This window comes from Colletotrichum godetiae (genome assembly GCF_030913485.1).
Source record: "Colletotrichum godetiae strain CBS 193.32 chromosome Unknown BDP55scaffold_31, whole genome shotgun sequence".
Classification (NCBI taxonomy): domain Eukaryota; kingdom Fungi; phylum Ascomycota; class Sordariomycetes; order Glomerellales; family Glomerellaceae; genus Colletotrichum; species Colletotrichum godetiae.
This window is the reverse complement of record NW_026851279.1, coordinates 216354-239625: the sequence shown is the minus strand read 5'-3', so window position 1 is coordinate 239625 and position 23272 is coordinate 216354. Positions and strand designations below refer to the sequence as shown.

The window sequence follows — 23272 nt, the reverse complement described above, 5'->3', positions numbered from 1 at the left end:
TCATGTCAAATTCTAAGTCGTTCTGGATCAACAATCGTTAAGCAAGGTCGTCAGTGGGCCGGCTTCAGCGGCTCCAGGGCCGAGTGTCCAGCTCCAGCGCTCGCACAGTCCTAGCTCCAGGCCTCTATGTGCCTAGACATAGCACTTCTATTGACGCCCTCACTGTTTCCCCATCCAAGACGAGTCGAGGTCCCTGAAAAGAGCGACTAAAACTAGGCAAGCAAAATACAGGCATTCAGCATGATGATGAAGGTTTATATGTTCACGCACGATACGTTCACTGTGTATGTATGTATTTATTCTGGAAGATAAGGCATAGAGCGAAAAAAGACATAGAATTTTCCGCCCAAGGCGATTATCACGATGTATTCATGGTGAGACGGCTCTCAACCCACGGCAAGTAGACATAGTGGCAGTTGCTTACCAGGGATACTTCCGAACTTCATCTTCTTCGCTCAAGTCCAAACCTCGATCTAGCTGCTTTTGATGCTCATTGTCAAGGTACTCTAGTAATACCTTCTCATACATCTCCCGCCCCTTGTAGTTTGCCACAGTCTCATCCCAGCTTCGAACAGCACTGGCAAGTCTTCCAGGCACGTAGTCTTCCGCAGCCAGTTCGGTAACCGGATGAAAGTACGTCCTAATTGTGAACACAATGGCCTTGGTCTTGGGAAGACGGCGCAGCGACTGCCTCTCCGAACGGAAATAGTGATGCTCAACCGCTCTATCTTTCTCAGCCGTACTCCAGCTGGCGACGGGACTGTCTTCTTCACCAATACTCCAGCTCCAGGGCAGAGAGTCATCGACCTGGATGAAGTAGTTATTGCGGGAGTAGATCTGGTCGCAGCGCAGACGCTTGAAGAAGCTGGCCATGCCGTTGTGGAGCTTCTCCTTGTAGTGGGGGACCTCGCCGGACGTGTGGATCTCCTCGAGAGACATGCCAAACTTGTCGCTCAATTTCCAAAAGCCGGCTAGCAGAATGGAACCGCTGAGCAAGTAGTACTTGCCGTCGGGCCGTTCGATCATGATGGCGAGGTCGTCTTGCACTAGCTTGGCGGCGATGGCAGCAGGATCTTCTTTGAGAGGTGTTTCGACTATGTTGAATGATTCTCCTGACCAGAGATTGTCGATGCCGACGGGGGTTCGCTTGAACATCGTAGGGTAGCGAGCGGGGAGGTATTGGCACAGTTCTTCAAGAAGCTCCATCGCTGCAGGGTAGGCCTCCGGGTTTGTTCCGAAGCACTTCTCACCTCGTTCAGCGATTCGAGCAGTCTTATCGGCATGATATCGAGGGTAGTGATTGTCAAGCTCAATCCAGTCTTCGGGCTGGACTGAACGAAGTCCCATTGTGACATTGTATTTCGGGCCATAGCGAAATGCACGATAGGGAAGTGGCTTCGTCGTTTCTATCGACCAGTCCGGGTAAGGACTGGGAACCGGCATTTGCCATGTCTTGGAGGCTTCCTTGGACTTTTCATTTCGGGGTGTGGATGATGTTTTGCTGAAGAGGGCTCCTTTTCGCGGTCGCAGTGCGCCGAGCGATCGTGAGAGTATGGCTGCGAAGAAGAGTGCGAAGAGTCCGAGGAGGAGTTTCCAACTATCCGAGGTGAGCGCCGATAACGCTAACAGCGCCATATCAGGATAATGTTCTATGTGACTTGGAAGTGGATGATCTAACACGTCGGGGGAAACGAGAGGCGCTCGAGGTTTGGGTAAGGCCTATCTGTGCTGAAGATAACCAGGGTCTAAACGTGTGCATTTGTGAAGGAAGTGTTATAGAGGCTGAGATGTTCACTAGCGAACTCAAGGAAACTCCAGAGCATTATCACTTCAGCCAAGTTTTCGAGTCAGCTACGCATTAGGAAATCCCTTCCAGTAAAGACTTTGGTCCCGCTATCCGGTCGGAGCCCCGTCCCACGCCCGTATCTCTTCACCAGACTCGTCCCCGCAAGATCGACTCCCTCAACGAACCGATTCTCCACTTGACCGTTCCGAGATGGACGGGGGTGCGCTTTACCGGAACGGGAAATTATACCCTATCGTCCTATCTTTCACGTCGATGCTTGGGGGCCCTTCTTTAACAAACTCGCGGGAGTGAAACCGAACCTTGTTCCCGGATGTCTCCAATGCCCAGAATGAAGAGGCTCACTTGGAAACTTGGGGTATTGCCTAAAGAAGCATTCTTACACTGATGGATTGAGCTGTATATATATCGGGTGATTCGGCTATGTTGGAGATGTAGTAGCATCACACAGTCAACAAGACCTTGACATCATCATACCTACTCGCCACATTTTTACCACCAAATAACATCATTTCTATCATCACAATGGCCGCCTTCCAACACTACGCCAAGGCCCAATCAACCTTCCAAATCCCCCTTCTCGCGGGTGACAACGCTTACCTCGGAGATGTCTTCTCAAGTGACGAGTCGAACCCTGAGAAGCCCATCTCATCCGGTCTCTTCCGTCTGAAGAAGGGTGAGCCCCTCACGTACACCTACAAGTATGACGAGATGAAGATCATCCTTGAGGGCGACTACACTATCTCCGATGAGACGGGTCAGAAGGTCGAGGCAAAGCCCGGCGATGTCTTCCACTTCCCCAAGGGCTCAACAATTACCTTCACCACCAGCGACTACGGCCTGGCGTTCTATGTTGGTCAGCGCAAGAAGAGCGACTTCTGAGGAGAAGTTGGTGTATCACCTGGGCAGGAAAGAAAGGGCAACAACAGCGAGTTGACCTGGATTGTGGCAAGATGACATAGGATATGACCATTTATGAATTTGCAATTTCATTGCGAATCTACATGATTTCCAAACGGCCGTTCATCCCGGAGCCTACAATGTGTTCAGTCGTGTCGTGAGCGCCCCAACGCCAAAAGACCGGACCTGTGCCCTACCCATTTCTAATCATTCCAGAAAGATGAAGCAGACCAAAAAAGTGATGCCTTCGAGACGAAGTTCGAACCAATTTCCATCACATGAATCTTATCACCCAAACATTGAACGTAAGTCATTATCTTCCATAACATCAATCCAGTGAACCGTAGGTGAGCCGATATCGTTGTCGTACGCCCTCCAGATGGTCTGAACGAGATCCTTTGCTACTACGACCGGGGTCGGAGGCAAACTACTCTCCAGGATACTCAGACGCCTCATGACGAAGTGGCGAGCACTTCCAACGTCAAGCGTCATGTTGGACATTGAGCCCTCTCGTGTCGGAGCCTCTGCCATCTGGCTGATGTACTGAGACAAGTTGTGGGAATCGAACAGCGGTGGAGGGCTGAACATGTTTGACCCCGTGCCTCCCATCAGGTCTTGCTGCAGGGACCCGAATGCACCCATCATATCTGACGTGGCTGGCGCGTCGTGGCGAAGTCCCGTACTCGCCGAGATGTACAGGAGCGGTTGAATGACGCGGGTACCCGAGGTTGCTGGGATGTGTTCGAGGACTTTGACGAGTCTAAGGGCCAGGGGAATGATCCACTCGTCCCACGGCACGGAGCCACTCTCGGTCATTGGTGATTCGGCCGGGAGTCGTAGGGAGACCAGATCAGGGAAAGTCTGGTACAAGTGTAGAAGCGAAGAGAGTCGATAAGCTTCAGCAACCCTGGCTAAGTGAGAAACCGGCGTCGAGCTGTCACCAGTGTCGACATCCGGGGTCTCCGATGGGAACTCAAGCTCCAACAGTTGCTCTTCCAGACGCTGAGCTCCTATCAAGTCTTGAAGAGCGTTTGAGAAGTACTTTTGCGGATCCATGCCTTGCCTCAGTCGATGTCGTGCACTGCGACACAGCCGGATCGACTCAGCGAAAAGGCGTGTGGTGAGGGTAGATACGCCGGTCCACGGGTGTGGTGAACGCTCCTCGATAATCTGAAGCACCAAGTCTGCATCTCCTTGATCGAGCGGCTCATCATCGCGCACCACGGAGAGAAGCATTTCACAGTACGCCAAGCTCTTGTTGAAGAATGAGAGCATGTCCTGGTTCGCGCTCGAGAAGGAAGCCGACTGCGCATTCAGTCGGTGGATGAGGGATCTCACTTCTCTCAAAAAGGGCAGCCCGTACAAGCGTGAATCGACCCAGCAGACCGTCGTTCCTAGGCAAAAGAGAGAGAATATGAGACCCGTCGGAACAGTGCGGAACTCGCCTTGCGCCTTTACGACTTGAAGCTCAGCTTGGATGAAATCTGTCGCTCGTTGCATGAGTCGGAGTGCGGATTGCCTCATGCTCGGGAGACGAGACGCTAGGAACGCGGCGGACATGCTCTCGAGAGAGCTGCACACCGTGGCGGACGTTCTCCACAAGTCTATGGCGATCTTTCGATTGAGATTCGCGTTCGAGTCAAAGCCGGACCACGCTGGGCATACCTGCTCGAACCAGTTGATGATGAACGCCGATGAGGTGTCGGCGAGACTGGGCGACAGTGAGTACGGAGCCAGCTGTGTCTGCTCTGCGGATTTGGAGGAGCCCGGTTGTTGAATGATCACGCCCAGCGATGGTTGACGAGGTGACACGGGTTCCTCCGCGAAAAGTTGGGATATTTCATCCATCCCTCCATCGCTCATCTGATAAGCCCTGGTGGCATCCTCATCCCCTTCTCCGTGCCCATCTCGCTGAGCAGAGCTCTTGGAAGAAGATGATGAGATTGAGCGCCGACTTCTGGGTGAACTACCGCTGCTCACTGAAACGGAGTTTGCTTTTTTGGCGCGCGTCTGGCCCTCGGGCGCGTCGGCGGCTGGTCGTTTCGGTGATGTTTGAGTCGGGGGATTGAAGTCGTCGAGTGTCAAAACTTGAAGGGCGGGCTGGTGTTTGAACGACCATCTCAAGCCCTGCGCGAATCCTCCACACTTGATACCCTTCCGTGTGCACTGTTGACAGGCCGGTCGCGTCTCGTCACATTTTAACTGTCGCAGTGATTTTGTCAGCGACCGTGTGTGGGGTCGTTGCCGTGAGATCCTCATCCATCATGGAATCAGGCACACGGCGGATGAGCGGCGACGTACATGCTTGGCTTTGCAAGTGACACAGCCCGATCTCGACCGAGGGTTGAGACCAGTTCTAGTTTTGGATACCGACTTTGAACTCTTGGGGGGTACCATTGAACTTTATTCCAATAAGTGAGGGGGTTCTAAGAACGGGTGAATGTTGCTGAAGGCTGTAGTTGATAGGATACCAGCTCAAAATCGGTCTGAGGCGAGTTCGACTTCGACTTCGAGAGCAAGGGAAAGCTGGGAGCAGGCCACAAGGACTTTTTTGTTCCGAAAGTCACCGGTCGTCGGTCCTCATCGTGATCGGATGAGTGTTCATCTTGGTAGTCCAGGTCCATTCGCGGCAGTGCCATAAACGCGGGGGATGCCATCTTATGACGCTATTTGTAGTTTAAGGTATCTTGGCTGGCGCATGATAAGCCAGCGGCGTTCATGATTGGTGGTAGGGGCATGTTTGATGGATGAGACTGGCTGGAGCAGCCCGCTGGTCATCCTTGCAGCGGGAGAGCGGCACAGGTGCGAGAGCGATGCCGCTCGACGCTCGTGGATGTTCGTTTCGCTTTAACATCGTGGTTGCTTGTCACTGGCCATAGAGCTTCGCCGTATTTGTTTCCGACAGGTCACGCCCGGAGAATATTGTGCCCAGCCATTGTAGTGATGAAAAGGTTCTGTGGAGTTCGTGACTTTGAACTGGATACCTAGTCTAGTGCTCATCAAACTTATGAAGAGTTCGCCTGAGATGTACACTGCCTGTCCACGCTCCGAGGGTCCCGGTGACATGGACCAAGTCTCAGGCAGTCCGCTGAGGGCTCAGCTCAAGACACGAGAGCCGTGAGTCAGGCAACTCGCATAAGTCAAGATATATCGCAAGGTATATGGCCACTGGCTCTCCAGCCTGAAGACTAAGACTGCCCCAAAGAAGAAGGAAAAAAGAGACCATGGTGATCCCGAATTCCCGCAGACTCCCTCCTTTTCGGCGTTGCGGCGATAAGAAAGGCCAAGGGTGGCAGAAGAATTCCAGGGATTCAAGGGGTTCCAGACCAAGATGCCCAAGATACGCGGCGATCGTCCCCGGTATACCCCGCATTATGCGAGCCCACAGCCCAATCATGAAGACTCTATTGTCCTTTATCTATCCCGGTACCGGGATAGACGCCGCGGAAGGACCACCTGGCCCAAGATAAGCCTACCTAGCCAGCGCCTCTTCATGTTTCCCATGTTGCCCTCGCACTTTCGGAGACTCCTACCATTGTTCTCTTCGAGATTCATATTCAACGTTCTATCAGTGTGGCTTGAACTTTAGTGATAGGGTGGCTGCATAAGCGGCTTTCAGATCCTCCGACCTCGGCCGGCATGGCTGTTCCCTGACCGAAACTCACGATACCAGTTAGACTGGCCAGCTCTCATTAACGTGCGAGAAGAATGCGTATTGTCTTCATCTCTCAAGTGCATGTCTTCGAGGAGAGATGGGTATGGGAGTTTCAACCTCACTTCGGCGCTCATGTACCCCGCATTCTGCTATTCCTGATCCGTCGAGCGCGCTTCGCTCCCGCTGATCTGCTGTCGTTTCCATTAGTAACTGATTCCACTCTCCTCAATGTACCTCCACGTCACCTCGCGCTCATGGGTTAGAGACCGATGGCTCTTGGTTCGTAAGGCGTGGCAATAGTGCTATTCTCGTTCACGTGGAGGATCTGGAAGCCGAAACTGGCTTAAATATCACGACGGAGTTTGACAGCAGCTCCAAGCTGCGTGAAAGCTGGACTGCTCCCCGTCTCCTTTTGTGATCGGACCAATGAGTCACGTTATGAAAGCATTGTGGGCGCATGATCCGGGGACCCCTCAACTTTCATTATTTCTCATGAAGGCATCGCCAACCTATGCATTATGGTGAAACTACAACCTATCATCCAACAGTCCACTTCTTCTCCCATCCCTTGAAGAAAGGGGCTTCAGCCAAAGTGTGCGGCTCCCAATCCTTTCCAATCAAACCATTCTCAATCTGATACTTCTCATACTCCTTCAACGTCGGCTTTACCACGTGCTCTACATGCCATGTCCCCTTGTATTTCAGAAGGCTCTCCTTGCCCTCATTTAGAACTTTGAGAACTAGAGAAGGGATGTACGGCTCATCCTTGAACTCTGTCAACGGTGTGAACAGTGCCTTGAAGTTGAAAACAACGCCACCAGATAGTGGTAGGCGGCGCAGGGTCTGCCAATCGACACGTAAGTGAACATCTCCGGGTTCCAAGCTAGGGTTCTGATGTTCGCGGTGAGAGAAATCGGGGTGCTCTGAGGGAAGATAGAGTGGTTGGCCCTTTTCTAGACCCCATGAACCACGTTGAATAGGTTTGTTGGTTGGCATTTTGGTGAAAAATCTAGAAACATGTTAATGATGGAAGTAACTACCTGGAACCAAGTAGTGAGCTCACCGATCCATGCTAAACTCCATCTTCTCTTTGTAGTCTGGAACCACCTTGTGAATTCCTGGCAGCCCCAAGCCTGCCTTTTCACTGAGCTTCCAGCCAACGGAGGAGCAGATAATTCCGCCTCGTAGAACGTACTTGCCCGTCTCGTGATCCCGAAGCATGATGCCAAAATCTTCAGGGACATTGTCCAAGAGCACGATCAGTGGCTCGGTGACAGATAGATCCGTTGTCGTGCCTAGAATGTTGTTGACCAAGATGGTGCCATCAAGCTTGAACTGCTTAGGATACCTTGCGCAGATGAATTGGATGACCATTTCCATGAGTTCTTTGCACGCAAGTTCGCATCCGGGCAAACTATCAAGAACATCACGGCCGTTCTTTGCGTACAGATCTTTACGCTCGGCAATGCGCTGCTTGTATGTGTTTTCGAGCTCAATCCAGAAATCCGTATCCATCTTGGTCAAGGCTGGGAGTCTTTGAGTGAGTTTGAGTGCACGAATCCTAGAATAATGACGGAACTTACACATAGTCTGGTGGTAAGCCCATCTGAACGGCCGGTAGGGCCGCGGGACGGCCTTGTCGATGTCGAAATTTTCCACCGGCGACGGCAACGGAACACCTGAAATAGTTGCATAATTGGGAAAGTTGCCAAGCTTTTGAATATCATCGATGCTAAAGCCACTGAAGTTAAAGAGGGAGGGGTCGGCGGACCGGTAGTCGGCATCCACCCGCAACAGAGGCTTCGGCGTCACGGCGAGGTCGACCTCCTTGATACCCGCGAATTGTGGCCCAAGCTCCGCAATTGTGGCCCTCTGGGACGGAGGGAACGCGTTAACGTAGCTCGGCTTCTCGGCCGTAGTCACGGAGGGCTTCTCGGTCGGCAGACTGAAGGACGGGGCGCGGTTAAAACTCGAAAAAACCTTCCGGCTGTCGATGAGAGTGCTTATGAGATAGAGTAGGGCACCGGTGAATGCGGCGATGCCAAGCACTGTGGTGATGGTGTGATGGTCAGCGATTTCGACAGCGAAGGACATGGCGAAAGGTCAGAGCTTCTAGTCTGTAATACGAAATGACTAGGCACCGATACGTTTATTCTCATCGCTGAAAGCTAGGAGATAAGTATCCAAGACTCTCCAGCACAACTATGGTCTATCAAGATGTTCAAAACCACAAGTCACAGGGTGGAATAGATGCATCTGGTAGAATTAGCCAGCAGTCGCTCGTATGCTACAGCTTGATCATCCGCATGATGCGGCGCGTTACAGTCTGGAGGGTAGGACGTCGTCCTTCACACCCTCACTGGAACCGGAAAGATTATACGGACGGGAGCTTGATCCATTTCGCGTCACAGAGTCTAGCCCAATTTGTTCAATCTACCCGGCACGCTCTCTCACCCACTGACGATGCAGCGATAAGGTCAGGAACATGGGATGCGGGATGACCCCGCTTGGTGACGACCCTGTCTTGCCTGTCTTGGATGTCTCTCATGTCTCCCACTCTGCCCTGGCTGTGGCCGTCCCTCACGCGGCTGGAGGCTGCGGAGCCCGCAGTGCCCGTGCATCTCTAATGCTGCCAGGGCTTCCTTGCATGTAAGCTCCTATCAAATAACACTCACCTATTTCGGTGCTGCCAGAAACCAATGGTTAGCTTCACGGCAGGATTAGTATACATGGCGTATGACGCCGTGCGTCCTCCCCTACTTCACGTGTTGAATCCGAACGGCTGACCTTCAAACCGTCTCCCTCCTGCTCAACTTTACTCTAATTGGATAGGCTCCCGCATCCGTTTCCAGCAGTTTAGACCGGTCGTTATTCACAACCTACAGGGCAAGACAGTTGAACCCACTGATCCTCATCCCTTTCCAGTCACCCCTAGCAATGCCCAGACTTTTGGTGCCCAGAAACCACCTGGAGAATTTCCTGGATTGAGTAGAAAGATAGGTCTTTTCGTGTTCCCGGTGAAGCTCGTCTATCAGGGATAGGCCAATCAGGGAGGTTGGTGTTATCTGGCATCGGGTGCCCAAGACAATTGTGAACATGCTTAATTTTGTTACAGAGCCAACCTTATCTGGGGTTCGGACTGGTGCCAAGTGATAGCAATACCGACAGCATGACAGCTTGGCCAACATCTGAAGATTGACGAAAGCTTTAAGTGGCTCCCTAATGTCCCCTCAAACTCGTAGGAGGAAGCTCCGAGGTTTTGGTTCTTTAACGAGGAAAAAGAAACACTGAGCTCTCCTGTTCGCCTTCTCAATCATCGCACCGTAATATCGTCACTCTTGGACGTATTATCGTGATACAACATGGCGGAAGTCATCCCTGTGACCGAGTTCCCAGACTATGCCACCGACCCAACGGGCGGCAACCCAATCACTCATGACCTCAACGCACCCTATGATAAGGTAAGGTGACAACTTGACACAATACCTTCTCATGTGTTTGAATAGATTTCCATTGGGATCCAAAGCCCGCTAACCCATGTCAATAATCCGTAGGGTGACCTCTGCTGGGTGCTAGTATGCACGATTCTATGCTGGCAGATTACCCCGGCCATCGGCTTCCTCTACGCCGGAATGCACCGTAGGAAATCGGCCATGACAATGGTATTGCAGTCACTCTTCTGTGCATGCGCTTGTGGCCTACAATACTGGATCTACGGTGCCTCGCTGTACCAGTCACGCACAACAAATCCCATCCTCGGAGACCTATCCCATGCGGCATTCCACAACCTCTTGGCTTCTCCGTCATTTGCGAACAGTGATATCCCGGATATCTTGTGTATGGAAAATCCACTCCTGGAAATATTGAGGATGACGGGGAGAGGGATGCTGACATTATTCCATGGGACAGATGCTGCATTTGGCTTCACTTTCGTGACTGCTACGGCAATGATTTTGGCTGGTGCTATGCTCGAGCGCGGTCGCCTCTGGCCTAGCATGCTTTTCCTTCTCTGCTGGAACACATTCGTATACTATGTGTAAGTCCTAGCCTGTCTCTCCCACGAAATCACCTTTGCTGGTAGTCTGACCTGCCCTTCAGCTTGGCATATTGGGAGTGGAACCCCAGCGGCTGGCTCTACAATCTCGGCCTCTACGACTTTGCAGGTTCCGGTCCTGTCCACATCGCCAGTGGTTTTGGAGCCCTCGCCTGGTCAATGATGCTGGGCCCCCGTATTGACGACAGCACATCCACGAAGAAAAGACACATTCCCCAGTTCAGGGGCCACAACCCCTTATTGATGACTCTTGGTACCGTCCTCATCTGGTTCGGATGGTTTGCCTTCAACGGAGCTAGTACGGCCAACCTCAGCTTACGGTCCATCTATGTGGTTGTGAACACCAACTTTGCTGCATGTGGCGGTGGTGTTACGTGGGCTCTCTTGGACTACATGTACATGAAGAAGTTCAGCTTGGTCGGCTTCTGCTCGGGTATCATCTCTGGTCTCGTCGGTATCACCCCGGCAGCTGGTTTTGGTAAGAAAACTGGTCTGGTGGCAGTTCCGCGTTTGCGCTAACGACAATTTCAAATAGTTCTCGTATACGTCTCGCCTCTTGTCGGAATCATCACAGCGATTTGCTGCTTCTACACTGTTCGATACCAGCACCTTCTCCGCGTCGATGACGGCCTCGACATCTTTGCTATCCACGGTGTCGGTGGCTACGTCGGCGACATTCTGACCGGTCTCTTTGCCCACAAAATGGTACCAGCTCTCGACGGAGTTAGCGGCGACACCTACGAGGGTGGTTGGTGGAATGGAAACTTTAGGCAACTCGGACTCCAGTTGGCTGGTGCGACGACTTGTGCTGCATGGTCGTTCTTCGTTTCCTGCATCCTATTGTTCCTCATCAACAAGATTCCGGGCATGCACCTACGTGCTACCGAAGAGGACGAGCTGCGAGGTCTCGACTATGCTTACATTGAAGACATCGTCTCGGATTATGATGACGGTAATATGCTCATTCACAACGGGCAGGTGGTGGAGAATACAACTCCGGCGAGCTTTTCGAAAAGCTCTTAGACGCATAGCCGCTTTCACTTAGAGTCCCGAAGAAATAGAAGCTCCATATAGACATTTCAAACATACTCTTCACTTGAGCTATGATGAAATGTTTGTCCGCTTGAGCCTATTGTGGGGTCTAATGGATACCTCCATGCCTGCCTGCAGGCCGTATCAACACGAGTTATTGCTCTGATAACTCCAGGACGCAAATAGTCTCATGCCAAGCGAAGACTAGCTGATTTGCAGCGCGCTTAAGGTCAAAAGACACCGCAAGTCTTTCTCTCATGCCACTGCGGGCCCCAGCCTTCCGGGAATTCCCCGTGTTGGGTGCCGGCCCCAAATCCCGGCGCAAATCCGGCATTTCAGCAGAGGCCGAGAAAGAGTGGATCTAAGCACCGTGTATGCGGCTGGTCCCGGAACGAGAACTACACTTCATATTTGGAAAAGTGATCCATCACAGGTATTCGAACTCAATACATTCAAGAAACTCATCGTTGTGATTACGTGCAGACGCTTCTGAATTGTAGCCTGCTTCGAAGCCAGGCAACTTCAAAGTTTGGGGCCTCGTCCTCGGGAGTCGGGCCAGCAGCAGACGGCGTTTGACCCACTCGGCTATGACTAACGGTCTTCCTCTTCTTCAAAGAGTTACCATGGCTCAATCACCTAGTAGCTTCTTCGAACGATGACGGAGGCGGTCAGAAAGGTCGGGTGATCACGTTCTACTCACATCTACATCGTACTCAGGTAGGACGCGACTATCGCTGTCAAAAGAGTTTGGCACTTATTCATATGATATCATTACTAGAGCAGACTTTGATAGCACCTGGGACTTAAATTTGCAGCTCATCTACGGTACCGATGATTTTTCTTCTTTTGAAAGAATCGCGACATATCGCCCAACGGCACAGAAAACGGCAACACTTCACCACAGAACTCACCGGCCATGACGTAGAAACCGGCCAATGCAGCAACAAACCCAAAGCCACCGGCGACCTTGGTCAGAAGCCCACCAGCCGAGGTGTGTCCACTCGCAAACAAAAAGTTCGCTGAACAGTTCAAGATGTAGGAAATCTCAAGTCCTCCGTAGACGATGACGTTGGCGACGTTCCTGACGTTGAATGTTGTGAGCTGGATGCACAAGAACAGATGGGTATAACACTTACGTCGCAAAAGCAGCAATGAAGAAAAAAAGGTTGAAAAGCGACCAGACTAGATAGTTACAGCATTTAAAGTCAGTCGCAAGGTGTAAAGATCGAGATCCAAGAGCATAGAGAAAACGCTAAACACACCAGCAAGATAGAACCCAAATGCATTGTAGTACTGCTCTGTCTTCCCGCCATAGCTGTCGACAATGCCGACTGAAGGTATCAAGAGGAAGCCATAACCCCCATAGTAGAATGCTGAGATTATTAGTACTCCGCAGCATGATCCGGGATAAAGAAGTGCCAAACTAACCAAAAGCAATGAGTGTCGTATAGGCAAACGTATTACCCCTGACCATCTCCCACTGAGCTGAGATCAGCAAGCCTAGACCAGCGAGGAAGCAGAGGTTGGCAATGAATACGGCCTGGTTCTCGACGTTTCGGATGCCTAGATTGGACAGTGATAAGGTCATCAATGTAGTTGCAAAAGCGCCATAGCCAAAGGGGCTCTGTGAAATAACGTTGTCAGCCGGGGGGTCGAGAAATTTTGAAGGGTGCAGCTCGGAGTGGACAGAAGGAAACAGCATGAGGAACCTACCGAGTTAGCAAGACGCTCTTTGGGGCTTGCAGGTGGTCTGATCGACTCGATATCGACTTTAGTCTCGGCAGACATATCAAGTAACTGCTGACAATATCGAGTGCACTTAGGGATTCGGATTAAGTGTGTACCATTAATTGTGTGTGAAGACAATTTTCAAGCTTGAGGCTCTAGTCAAGATGCAAGCATGGTAATGCAATTCCAACATTGCGATGAATAACAGTGAGTGGACATAATGCTTCCATTCAAATAGAAGGTGAAAAAGTTTCAATCGGTCATGAGCCATGTTGACCGGGCTTTGAAATGCTGGCGAGATTCCACTTCGGCGACTCCATCCAAGTCTCATCACATGTTCCACTTGAGAAATTTTGGCGAGCTCTATTCTTGCCACACCATGATTTTTTGATACAAGACAGTTATTGACGTGCTCCTCGTAAGATGTACGTGTAGTCTTGTGCATGAACGTGCATCTAGCATCGATTGCCACATAAATTGGTGTCATGTTGATCAACGTACTGATATCTTATTCTAATGGATAGGACCTTTATCGTCGGACTCACAGTAGAAATCGTTTGCCGATAACAGAGAAATACGAGAGGACATGTGTATCATAGACGTCCAGAATTCCAGTCCACTTGTTACTATGTCGACTCAGGAGCACTAGCAGGTCAGTATCTACGCTTTTCTCGTCAGAGAATACTTTGTGGTATCCCGAAAGGAGTGTGCTGAAACTTTGAATCCATTGTGCCACGGAATAGACTTTATGCAAGTTCTTTTCCGAACTTCCGATGACAAGATGCGGGGTGATCGGCACTTGCTTCTGTGATGCACTTAGACCGTGAAGCCGGCCCATGTGGGAGTGATCCTCGGAACCGGAAGTAATGGGATTGGGGGCATTGTATTCTTAGCTAATGCGGAGAGACCGGGTAAACAGTATTTGGCTACAAGGAAATCGAAATATTACTTGATTCCCGTTTATCGTCCGTGTCCATCGTCCTCCGCCATCAAAATACTTTAGTCGTGCATCCATCGAACCAGATCTCAGGGCTTTCGCGACGTCTGACGACTATAGCATATCCTCGCAGCGAAAATGGCCATTATTTCGGAAGTCCTAGCACTTGTTTCGGCTAATCTCCCAATTCTGATTATTGCTGTCTTGGCAATTCACCTGGTCCGGAACTTCACAACCAAAGGTGTTTCCAACATACCAGGCCCATTCTTAGCCAAAATCTCCAATATCTGGAGGTTCGTTGACGTAGCGCGCGGACGGGCTCATGAGACACACATCAAGCTCCATGCACAGTACGGGCAGTACGTACGGCTTGGACCAAATCTAGTCAGCGTCCAAAATCTCGAAGCCTTGAAAACGATTTATGGTGTGAACAAGGGATATCGTAAGGTGAGTTAGACCCGTCTCGTGACATTCGTGGCGGGTAATAATGAGGATGGTTCATCTAGACAGAGTTTTATGCGGTGCAGCAGCAGCTCGCGAATGGCAAACCGACACAGACACTTTTTACCACGCTCGACGAGGACTTCCATGCCAAGATTAAGAGACCCATCTCGAACTTGTATTCCATGAGTACCCTGACCGAGTTTGAGTGCTTCGTCGATAGCACGATAGAAAAGTTGCTTGAGAAGTTGGATGAGTTCGCCGAAGCTGGACGAGAGTGCGATCTGGCGACTTGGCTCCAGTATTGTAAAGTGACTGCCTGGGAAGCTCGACGGACGTGGCTAATATCGGCGTTTTCCCATTCAGATGCTTTCGATGTGATTGGAGAATTGACCTTTGGCAAACCGCTCGGTTTTCTCGACCAGGGCAAAGATGTCGGAAATGTGATGGTGTCACTGGAAAAGATGGTTGACTATGCAGGAATGGTGAGTTTTGATGGAAAGCAAAATGACCAGCCAGTCGCTGACAGTCTATGCCCTCAGATTGGTCAAATCCCTTGGTTGGATCATCTTTTCATCAAGAATCCGATCAAACGCAAGTTCGGCGGCGGTTCGACAGGAGCTGTGGCTCGATTTGCGCGCCGATGCCTCGAAGAGCGTCTTCATCGTCCCGAGGGAAAGATAGAAAACCCTTCACATCGCGACTTTCTCACTCGCTTCCTGGAAACCAAGAAGACGCATCCTCAAGTTGTCGATGATGGTCAGGTCTTCTCTTGGACACTCAGCAATGTCAATGCTGGGTCTGACACGACAGCAATCTCATTACGCGCAGTACTCTACTACCTTCTCAAGAATCCCTCAACTTTGGACAAGGTCATGAAAGAAATCGTCAGTGCCAGAGAAAGCGGCAAGATGTCGATACCGGTGACATGGAAAGAGAGCCAAGAGCTGCCGTACCTGGACGCGACCATCAAAGAAGCGCTCAGGCTTCATCCTGCAGTCGGACTGCTTCTGGAAAGAATTGTTCCCAAAGCTGGCATTCAACTGCCTGATGGCCCATTCCTGCCAGAAGGCACCGTGGTAGGCATCAACCCCTGGGTAATGCATCGTCATCCTGCATTCGGCACTGACCTAGACGCCTACGTACCGGAGCGATGGCTTCAAGGCGAACACGAGTCCCAAGGGCATTATGAAATTCGAAAGGCGGAGATGCAGGGAGCAACCTTTACGTTTGGCGCCGGTCCACGTACCTGTATCGGCAAGAACATCAGCTTGCTTGAGATTTACAAAGCGATTCCGACTCTTCTCTATACCTACGATGTAAGAAATACTACCTATACTAGAAGAATTCGAACTAACAATACCACACCTTTAGATCAACTTGAGCTATCCAGACAAAGAATGGGACACTGTGAACGCGTGGTTTGTGAGACAAAAGAACATCCATGTCAAGCTGACCAAATCCGGCAGAATCTGAGGTTTGTAGATGCCAAATAAAATCACGCTTAGACTGACGTGTTGATCCCCAAGTAGTATTGGACGTAGAATGAAGTGTTTTGTAGTCTCCAGGTGGCGGATTGTTTTGGAAAAAAAGGAATGCAGCCAAGAGTCGGGATCTCCTGATCGAACCACTGCAGTGCCTCGTAACGATGATCATGATGTATAAGCAATAAAAGGCAGGAAAGGAAACAACGTCCCGCCTGACCAGGTCGAATTAAAAAACAAAAGTTATGACCGCCATACCTTCGAAGCCTGGCGGGGTTAGCTCAAGAACCGCCAAGTCCGTTATGCCCACGCTCTCGTGAACAGCGTGCGGCACGCGACCACGCTTCCAAAGGGAAGCGGATCAACATGAAGAGAAAAAAAGGTAATTCAGGATGTCGGGAGAATTGGAAGACATTTATAGCCTTCTGGGACGGGGGCGGAGGGATGACAACCGGTCAGTACGGATAGTAGAGAATAGGAACCTCCTTCTGCAATGAGGAAAAACGAGGCGAGATTGATGTCACTTTAGGTACCGCGATAGAGTCACAGCTAACCTCGGGGAAGGCCCAGAACAAGACACAATTCCATGGGCGGAAGCAGCGGGCAGGAGCGCAGCAAATGGGCACGCAGGACGGTCGCAGATTCAAGCGTCGGTGCTTCAGGTGCAAGCCTTCGTTCTTGCACTCCTCGCATACGGAGAGAATAACCCTGGGACCTCAAGTTGTTGACTGGCAACAAGTCATTAGGAAGAAAGTCAGGGTGCGTTGACACTGCCGCAGCTAATTGAGGCCGAAAACAACCCACCCGCCTTCACACGATGCCTGCTCAACAAGGTACTCAACTGCAAAAGTTCCGCGGCATGCTATGCGGCTTGCTATACCCTCGCAGGCATCCCGGGCATCTCAAAGGGAGTGCGAATTGACCTCCCCGGCGGTCATGACGATGAAGCGGTTAACTCTCGAAGGTCTTCCAATCGGGACTCTGAAGTCAACGAAGGAAAAACAAGCAAGCCAGGCCGAGGCTGCGCCGATCTCAGCGATTTTGATTGCCGCAAGAGGGCGTTCGAGGAGAATCGGCCGCCGCCGACGACGGAGACACCGCTGCTCATGCTCGAGGCGCTCGTCTTACTCACGGCTGCTGCAGACTACGATTTCAAAGTCGTCCGGCCCAACAAGCACAGATATACCAATCATTTGGGCGACCGCCTCTGTACTAGTACTACTTTAGACCCCAGTCTTGTCTCCAATATCAACAAGTCTGACTGCTGCTCCTCGGACGCAGCAGTCCTCAAATCTTATACGCTGCTGATACCAACCGATCTCGTCCAGCACGATCCCGCTTTTACGCCCACACTGCGTAGGCTTCGTAGTGGCTCAAACCCGATGAGTCTGAGTTTAGTCAGGAGTCGTCGGAACCGGCTCTCAATCACCCGAAAGCTCACAGTGGGACTCTTTCTTGCAGGCTATGGCATACCGTTAGCGGCCGCGGCTTTGAGGGTCGCTCGAATCCTGCGCATCGCTTCAGGAATCGCGTCCGCCATTTCAGGTGTCGCCGCGATCCCAATTCGCACCACGGAGAGTTTTCCAGTCTGGTCATGGATCCTGTGAGTCTCTGCTCTCTGCTCTGGTCAAAATTTAATTTGCTGACAAGTCTTTCCAGGACGTACGGCGTCTGGGCCATGGCCTCTTTGGCGTACCTTTGGTTACAGATACGGCGCATCCCACGCGGGGTCAACCATCGGAGACAGCTCTAAGTGCCGCCGCCTTGATAGTATTCTATGGCAATTAACTCGATCACAGATACGTGGTCTGCGTCATCATGCTGGCCTTGCAATATATCGGCGTATCTCAGGCTTCAGGGTCGCCCCCCTTACACAACGCCCTCACCCTGTATGGTCCGATCGTCCTGACAGCCAGCGCCTTCCTCATGTCGCTGCTTTTCAAGGCCATCTTTCATCAAGGCCCCAACGGCGCTGGGGGTGGTGGTACAGGAGCTTCTATAGCTCAGGGCGTGACTAGTGTAGCTACCAATGACTCCGATACACCGCCTGACGAGACGAACCTCGCCATTAGCCTTGCCTCCACGGGTGGCGCTCTCGCAGAGGTGTGAATGCCCTGAAACCGGCAGGGAACCCAAACCTAGAACAGGTTTCTGCATCTCATTGCACCATTGCATGTGATGTAGATTTGGTATATTGTTGACTTATTTGCCTCTACTGAGCTGGCGTCAATTATCTTGTAGCTGAGATAGATGGCTGGTCGCGTTTCGAGGCGGAGCCTGCAAATAGCAAGCCAGAAACGCCCTACACACGGGGATGGCACGTGCAATGTCCATTCATTGCAAATTTTGCTGATATCATAAATTAAGCGATCTTTAACTCATATGCTGACAACAATAATAAAAAGGATTCAGACTTGCATTTCAAAGTCGTCGTTTATGTAGTTCCTCCTCATGCTCATGGAAAGTCTTGGAGGTGATTGATGAGGCATGAAGACGTTGAGTTAGATGATTCGAGATGCACAAAATCGGGACCAAGCTAACCGATGTGAGGCTGAGCCCCGCCTGAACCGAGCGCTAACCGAGCAAGTTAGGTATGATGAGGGGTGGTATAACCATGAACTCTCACGGGTTCACACTTGAAATTATTCTCTGACTCTCATCATAGTCGTATCATCACACGCATCACCTCATCTAAGACCTCAGCGCCGCAGCTTTTACACTTTATTTTAACACATTCGAAAATCATAAGGTATGGCTGCGCAAGCGAAAGAGCCACAAAGTCATCAAGGTTATCTGCCTTTGATTAACAAGGTCGACAAGTTGAGTGACTCGATCAATTAAGTTTGATCTCACTCCTTGAGCGCAATGAACTGCTGACCACCAACCAGTGTCCCTCTGGACTTTGATTTCAACACTCTCTACAAGCTCTTTCTCCCGAATGATGTCAGACCGCATGGATTCATGATTGCAAGCACGGTAGAGTGTCTTCCGTGGACCCCAGACTTCCACATCGACCGTGAGAAGCGCACAGTACAGCTGCTCAGCTCCGCAATCAAAGATGACGAGAATCCCGGCAAGGCGTACACAGCTGCCTTCCAGCGCGTCGTCGACGCCGCTATCGCGTCTGATTCTTTCCCCTCACTGAACAAACTCCACAGCGAGCACTTCAGGATCATCGGCGCGAACCACTTTGTCTCAATTGAGCGATTTCCGGCACCTCTGTTCGGAATCTCGTCGCGCGGGGCACACATGACGGCCTACGTCCAAACGAGCGAAGGGATGAAGATCTGGGTGCCCAGGCGGAGCGCGCACCTCTTCACCCTCCCGAACCTGCTCGACACCACTGTTGCGGGCGGTGTCAAGGCCGAGGATTCACCCTTTGACTGCATCATCGCCGAGGCGACGGAGGAGGCGTCGCTGCCGGCAGCCTTTGTCAAGGAGAATGCGCGGGCTGTTGGAGCAGTGACGTACTGCAGCTTGAACAAGCAAAAAGGAACGTTCTTCCCGACTGTTCTCTACGTCTACGATCTTGAGCTGCCAGAGTCGATTGTCCCTAAACCGGGCGATGATGAGGTTTCTGGGTTCGAATTGATGACGAGTGACCAGGTCAAGGATGCCATGCTGGGAGAGCAGTTCAAGCCCAACTGCGTTCTGGTCATGCTCGACTTCTTCATTCGCCACAACATCATGACGTCCGAGAATAATGACGAGTATCTGGAGATTGTCACTAGGATGCGGCGGCATCTTCCGGTACCGACTAGTCCGGAACGAAGAAGCTAGATGATGGATCATACTCATGACGAACCGTTGGCAAGCTGGGCCGAGAGGAGGTCGGATTCACATGAATGCTAGACTGATATCATAGAGATCGTATATCGAAATAGAAGTCAAATTTGCCGACCGAGAAAGGCAAGGCCCTCAAGATTGGAGCTCTCACACCACAACGCCCGAGCTGTCGGGGGAACTCCAGTAAGCAGAAACGACTAGAAATATGTACTTTGATCTAAAGTCTCTTGCACAGTCTCGTGTTATACTCGATCTCTTCCCAGTCTTCCGTACCAGGAGTCGCAACGGCGTAGAAGATGCCGTTAGGGTCCCACTTCTTCCGCAACTCAAGCAGCGTCGGGTAGACCGGGCCCCAGAAAGCATCTTGCCAGTTGGATTGGAATGGATCCGCCTGGTGAGATAGTTAGTCAAGCCTCGCCTCAGTGTGATCATGGCTCTTCCAAAGGAACTAACCTCGTTGACGTAGGTGCACCCATCAGGGCCAGCCTGTCTCAAAGCCTCATCCTGAATATTGGTCAAAACGTTCTGCAGGTCCGCTTTCTCTTCCAAGCTGGCGCCATAAGGAACCGGTATGACACTGATGATGAAGTCGGTCGCGTTTCTGAAGGCTGGGTGAGTCGCACTGTTTGCCACCGGCCATCCATGGCCAGCATTCCATCTGCTTGATGTCAGACTTATTCCAGAGACGAAAGACGAAGTTACTCACAGATGCCCCACCATGAAACCAGCCAGTCCTTCTCGGGGGGTGGCAACGGTCTTGAAAGCATCAACGATCTGGTCGTTCCGCTTCTCCACATCAGTGTGGCTAAACATCCACCCGCCGGTCAAGGCCTGGGTACCAGCCTGCTCGTCTTGGAAAAGGTCGGTGTAGAGGGCGAAGAACGTGCCGAAGCCTTTGGTGGACGACTCAAAGGGAATACTGTTGGCCTTAAGTTCATCAAGCATTGGCTTGATAATCGCGTCGAGTTCCCCCTGCGTCTTGCCAATCGCCACAAACGGTTGCACGGTGAGCATCATCGAACCGAGCTCAAAGTAAACGTACAACCCGCTGTCGACGAAATGATTAGACCACTTGTGGAATACACGTACTCCCTCCCAGAACGTCGTCTCGTTGGCTCCGCTGGTTCCATTGATGTACAAGACACCGCCGGCTGCCTTCTCTTCGGGATACGTCCGGAAAGTCACTGATGTCACGATGGCGTACGAAGACGGTCCGCCGCCCTTAAGACCGAAAAATAGATCTGGATTCTCGTCCGCGTTCGCCTTGACGTACTCGCCCTCAGCGGTGATGGCCTCGAACTCGAGTGCATTGTCGGCGGTCATGCCGTGCAGCGTGGTCAGTGGGCCATGACCTCCGCCAGCGACGAGACCTCCAGCAACGCCCACGGTGGGACATTCACCAGTGACCACAACGACGGGAGGGTTTTGGGCGTTTGCTGCCCTCAGCAGGGCGCGACCCTGGACTCCAGCACCAAGGGTGACGGCGCCGCCGGAGTAATCACCAGGGCCAGTCCATTGCTGCGCAAACGTGATATCCTGGAAGCTGTGAGTGTTGATTATGAGAGCACCCCAACCCGTGCTGCGTCCGATGAAGTCGTGGCCGGTGTTGCGGATGATCAGGCGCAGGTTGTTGTCTCTCGCGTAGTCAATACCAGCCTTGATATGTTGCTTCGTGGTCGCCTGAATTACATAGACGCCATAGTTGCCCAGGGTGCAAGACTCTCCAGGGTTCTCGGTAGGCTGACATGTGGAGTTGGTGAAATACTTCCACAGATTAAGACCCAATTGATCAGTTCTTCGGCGAGAATCAGCTTTGTTGAGCTCTGCTTTCTGCAGGATAGGAAAGGCAATCAAGAGGGTTGACTTACGACCATTGCTCATCCGTGTAGATAGCGCTGAGTTCAGCGCACTTCGCCGCATCGTATGTTGGGATTGTGCCGAGGGTACCGTTGAAGGTGTTGTGGCAAACAGCTTCCGGAGGGATGTGAACATGAAGGTTGCCTTCAACAGTTGTGTTCAGCTTCTCCCAGTCATTAGACTTTGGCCAGCATTCGTCGCCGAAGTAGCACTTGCAGCCATACTGCTTGCCTTGCCATGTCCGGGGTACAAGGTCAGCAGCAAAGACGCTATGGGCGACCCCCGCTACGCTCAGAAGGGCAGTCAACAGTTGAACCATGGTGACAACTAGAGCCTAGAGAGTTCGAGAGGCCTTGAGTAGCGGCCCGTTGATAAGAAACTGAACGGTTGAAAGAGCTCATATATAAACTGTCAGAAATCATGGAGGATCCAGTGTCAGCTCTTGGAACCCCGCCTTACTTCCCTTCTGATACGGTACTCATCGCCCGCTTCGTCTCTTGCCCAGTCTTGGAGTCCAGGCCCAGTTCCCATACCTTAGGATCCTGTCGGCCAAGATGCAGACTACCTTGGAGAATACGACTCAATCTATCATTTTAGGTTGCATCGCTCAGCTCGCCCCCGCTAGGAACTAAATGAGACTTACGCCGTTTCTATTATACCCTACTGCCAAAGTCGTGCCCAGTTCGTCTGATGGTGAAGGGCGATACGCATGCCGGCCCCAGAGATCCAAACCTACCAACAAGGCATCCTCGTTTCCATTCATGGGCCACAAAGCTGATTGAATACGCATTTACTGTCAAAATGTAGATGAAGTAAAGCCTCCAGATACCTCTCGAGCATTACCGGCCGGACGCGGCATAGAGTAAGCAAAAGGCCAAGGAAGCGGACCAAATATTCTGAGTCTCCTGATGGATCTGTCCCATATTATCACTTTACAGTAGACAACGAGGGGCCGTCGGATTTGAATGACGGGAAGGGCAAAGAAGGTTATCTTCACCCGCCCAGCCCACAGCGGGTAAGGAGCGGTTCCCGGGGTGGCGTGGGAAGGCCCTGGGACCTGACAGGCTCACATAAGAAATGGCCCTCCATTTGACGAATGACAGAGTGGATCTATATTAGCGCTGACAGGTAAACCTGCATAACAAGGCGGGGGATTTTACCGGCAGATGGAACCGAGTGGGATCCCCGAAGGCTAATGGAGCTATCCCCGAAGGGAGTTCAGGTCCGATGCGGCCGGTGAGCTCAGAGTTCCAGAGTCAGCTGCTACTTTGATTGAGTTCCTAAGCGGACAAAAGGAATTGAGTTGGAAGTTGAGTGGAGTTTGACTGGAGGCTGATATCGTGCGTGATCCTTCCGGCTTGGTCTGTGGGTTGAGGTCGTATTAGAGCGGAGGAAGAGTTCTGTCAGCCATCTCTTGTCTGTCGGCTTAGCTATGAGACCTTTTCAGACCAAGCTGTTGGGGTTGCATTGTCATCTTCTGACCTAAGAAAGCCAAGACCTTGGTAGCAGGGTCTCGGAGTCGACAACGATCTTTTATCGAGAGAGAGAGAGCAATTCTCGAAAGATTCCAGTGACCCATGCAGAATTGTGATAA

The 23272-nt window shown here is 51.5% G+C and overlaps 9 protein-coding genes across 9 annotated transcripts; 4 read left to right on the top strand and 5 right to left on the bottom strand.

Annotated features, from left to right (window-relative positions):
• Positions 1-276: 276 nt before the first annotated feature.
• BDP55DRAFT_670195 (uncharacterized protein) lies at positions 277-1813 on the bottom strand. Its single transcript, XM_060575363.1, has one exon. It carries the CDS (start codon positions 1633-1635, stop codon positions 421-423), a length of 1215 nt encoding a protein of 404 aa, XP_060427426.1. The 5' UTR covers positions 1636-1813; the 3' UTR covers positions 277-420.
• Positions 1814-1945: 132 nt separating this feature from the next.
• Positions 1946-2777, top strand: BDP55DRAFT_670193 (RmlC-like cupin domain-containing protein). Its single transcript, XM_060575362.1, has one exon. The coding sequence runs from the start codon at positions 2330-2332 to the stop codon at positions 2684-2686; it is 357 nt and encodes a 118-aa protein (XP_060427425.1). The 5' UTR covers positions 1946-2329; the 3' UTR covers positions 2687-2777.
• A 62-nt stretch (positions 2778-2839) lies between these two features.
• On the bottom strand, positions 2840-5326 carry BDP55DRAFT_224118 (fungal-specific transcription factor domain-containing protein). Its single transcript, XM_060566098.1, has 2 exons — positions 5006-5326; positions 2840-4906 (listed from the first exon to the last, which is right to left on the bottom strand). Exons 1-2 carry the CDS (start codon positions 5099-5101, stop codon positions 2993-2995), a joined length of 2010 nt encoding a protein of 669 aa, XP_060427424.1. The 5' UTR covers positions 5102-5326; the 3' UTR covers positions 2840-2992.
• Positions 5327-6762: 1436 nt separating this feature from the next.
• BDP55DRAFT_770162 (uncharacterized protein) lies at positions 6763-8682 on the bottom strand. The gene is made up of 3 exons (XM_060581077.1): positions 7943-8682; positions 7423-7885; positions 6763-7368 (listed from the first exon to the last, which is right to left on the bottom strand). Exons 1-3 carry the CDS (start codon positions 8451-8453, stop codon positions 6897-6899), a joined length of 1446 nt encoding a protein of 481 aa, XP_060427423.1. The 5' UTR covers positions 8454-8682; the 3' UTR covers positions 6763-6896.
• Positions 8683-9721: 1039 nt separating this feature from the next.
• Positions 9722-11436, top strand: BDP55DRAFT_556331 (ammonium transporter; the record flags this gene model as incomplete). The annotated part of the gene is made up of 5 exons (XM_060569577.1): positions 9722-9820; positions 9914-10196; positions 10269-10395; positions 10458-10891; positions 10949-11436. 5 exons carry the CDS (start codon positions 9722-9724, stop codon positions 11434-11436), a joined length of 1431 nt encoding a protein of 476 aa, XP_060427422.1.
• Positions 11437-12261: 825 nt separating this feature from the next.
• On the bottom strand, positions 12262-13233 carry BDP55DRAFT_634038 (GPR1/FUN34/yaaH family-domain-containing protein; the record flags this gene model as incomplete). The annotated part of the gene is made up of 5 exons (XM_060572626.1): positions 12262-12526; positions 12582-12627; positions 12708-12818; positions 12874-13069; positions 13159-13233. 5 exons carry the CDS (start codon positions 13231-13233, stop codon positions 12262-12264), a joined length of 693 nt encoding a protein of 230 aa, XP_060427421.1.
• Positions 13234-14248: 1015 nt separating this feature from the next.
• On the top strand, positions 14249-16027 carry BDP55DRAFT_556372 (cytochrome P450; the record flags this gene model as incomplete). The annotated part of the gene is made up of 5 exons (XM_060569584.1): positions 14249-14557; positions 14617-14857; positions 14918-15036; positions 15094-15870; positions 15926-16027. 5 exons carry the CDS (start codon positions 14249-14251, stop codon positions 16025-16027), a joined length of 1548 nt encoding a protein of 515 aa, XP_060427420.1.
• Positions 16028-18786: 2759 nt separating this feature from the next.
• BDP55DRAFT_556487 (NUDIX domain-containing protein) lies at positions 18787-19815 on the top strand (the record flags this gene model as incomplete). Its single annotated transcript, XM_060569595.1, has 2 exons — positions 18787-18854; positions 18924-19815. 2 exons carry the CDS (start codon positions 18787-18789, stop codon positions 19813-19815), a joined length of 960 nt encoding a protein of 319 aa, XP_060427419.1.
• Positions 19816-20038: 223 nt separating this feature from the next.
• On the bottom strand, positions 20039-21997 carry BDP55DRAFT_556366 (uncharacterized protein; the record flags this gene model as incomplete). The annotated part of the gene is made up of 4 exons (XM_060569581.1): positions 20039-20212; positions 20275-20479; positions 20528-21616; positions 21690-21997. The coding sequence occupies 4 exons, from the start codon at positions 21995-21997 to the stop codon at positions 20039-20041; spliced, it is 1776 nt and encodes a 591-aa protein (XP_060427418.1).
• Between the last annotated feature and the right edge of the window lie 1275 nt (positions 21998-23272).

Bases quoted from the DNA above. Each gene is read 5' to 3' on its own strand.
- BDP55DRAFT_670195 (XM_060575363.1), bottom strand. From the start codon at position 1,635: ATGGCGCTGTTAGCGTTATCGGCGCTCACCTCGGATAGTTGGAAACTC.
- BDP55DRAFT_670193 (XM_060575362.1), top strand. From the start codon at position 2,330: ATGGCCGCCTTCCAACACTACGCCAAGGCCCAATCAACCTTCCAAATC.
- BDP55DRAFT_224118 (XM_060566098.1), bottom strand. From the start codon at position 5,101: ATGGTACCCCCCAAGAGTTCAAAGTCGGTATCCAAAACTAGAACTGGT. The intron at 4,907-5,005 runs GTACGTCGCCGC...TCACTGCGACAG, and splicing joins TCACTTGCAAAGCCAAGCAT to TTAAAATGTGACGAGACGCG.
- BDP55DRAFT_770162 (XM_060581077.1), bottom strand. From the start codon at position 8,453: ATGTCCTTCGCTGTCGAAATCGCTGACCATCACACCATCACCACAGTG. The intron at 7,886-7,942 runs GTAAGTTCCGTC...AAAGACTCCCAG, and splicing joins GGCTTACCACCAGACTATGT to CCTTGACCAAGATGGATACG. The intron at 7,369-7,422 runs GTGAGCTCACTA...ACATGTTTCTAG, and splicing joins ATGGAGTTTAGCATGGATCG to ATTTTTCACCAAAATGCCAA.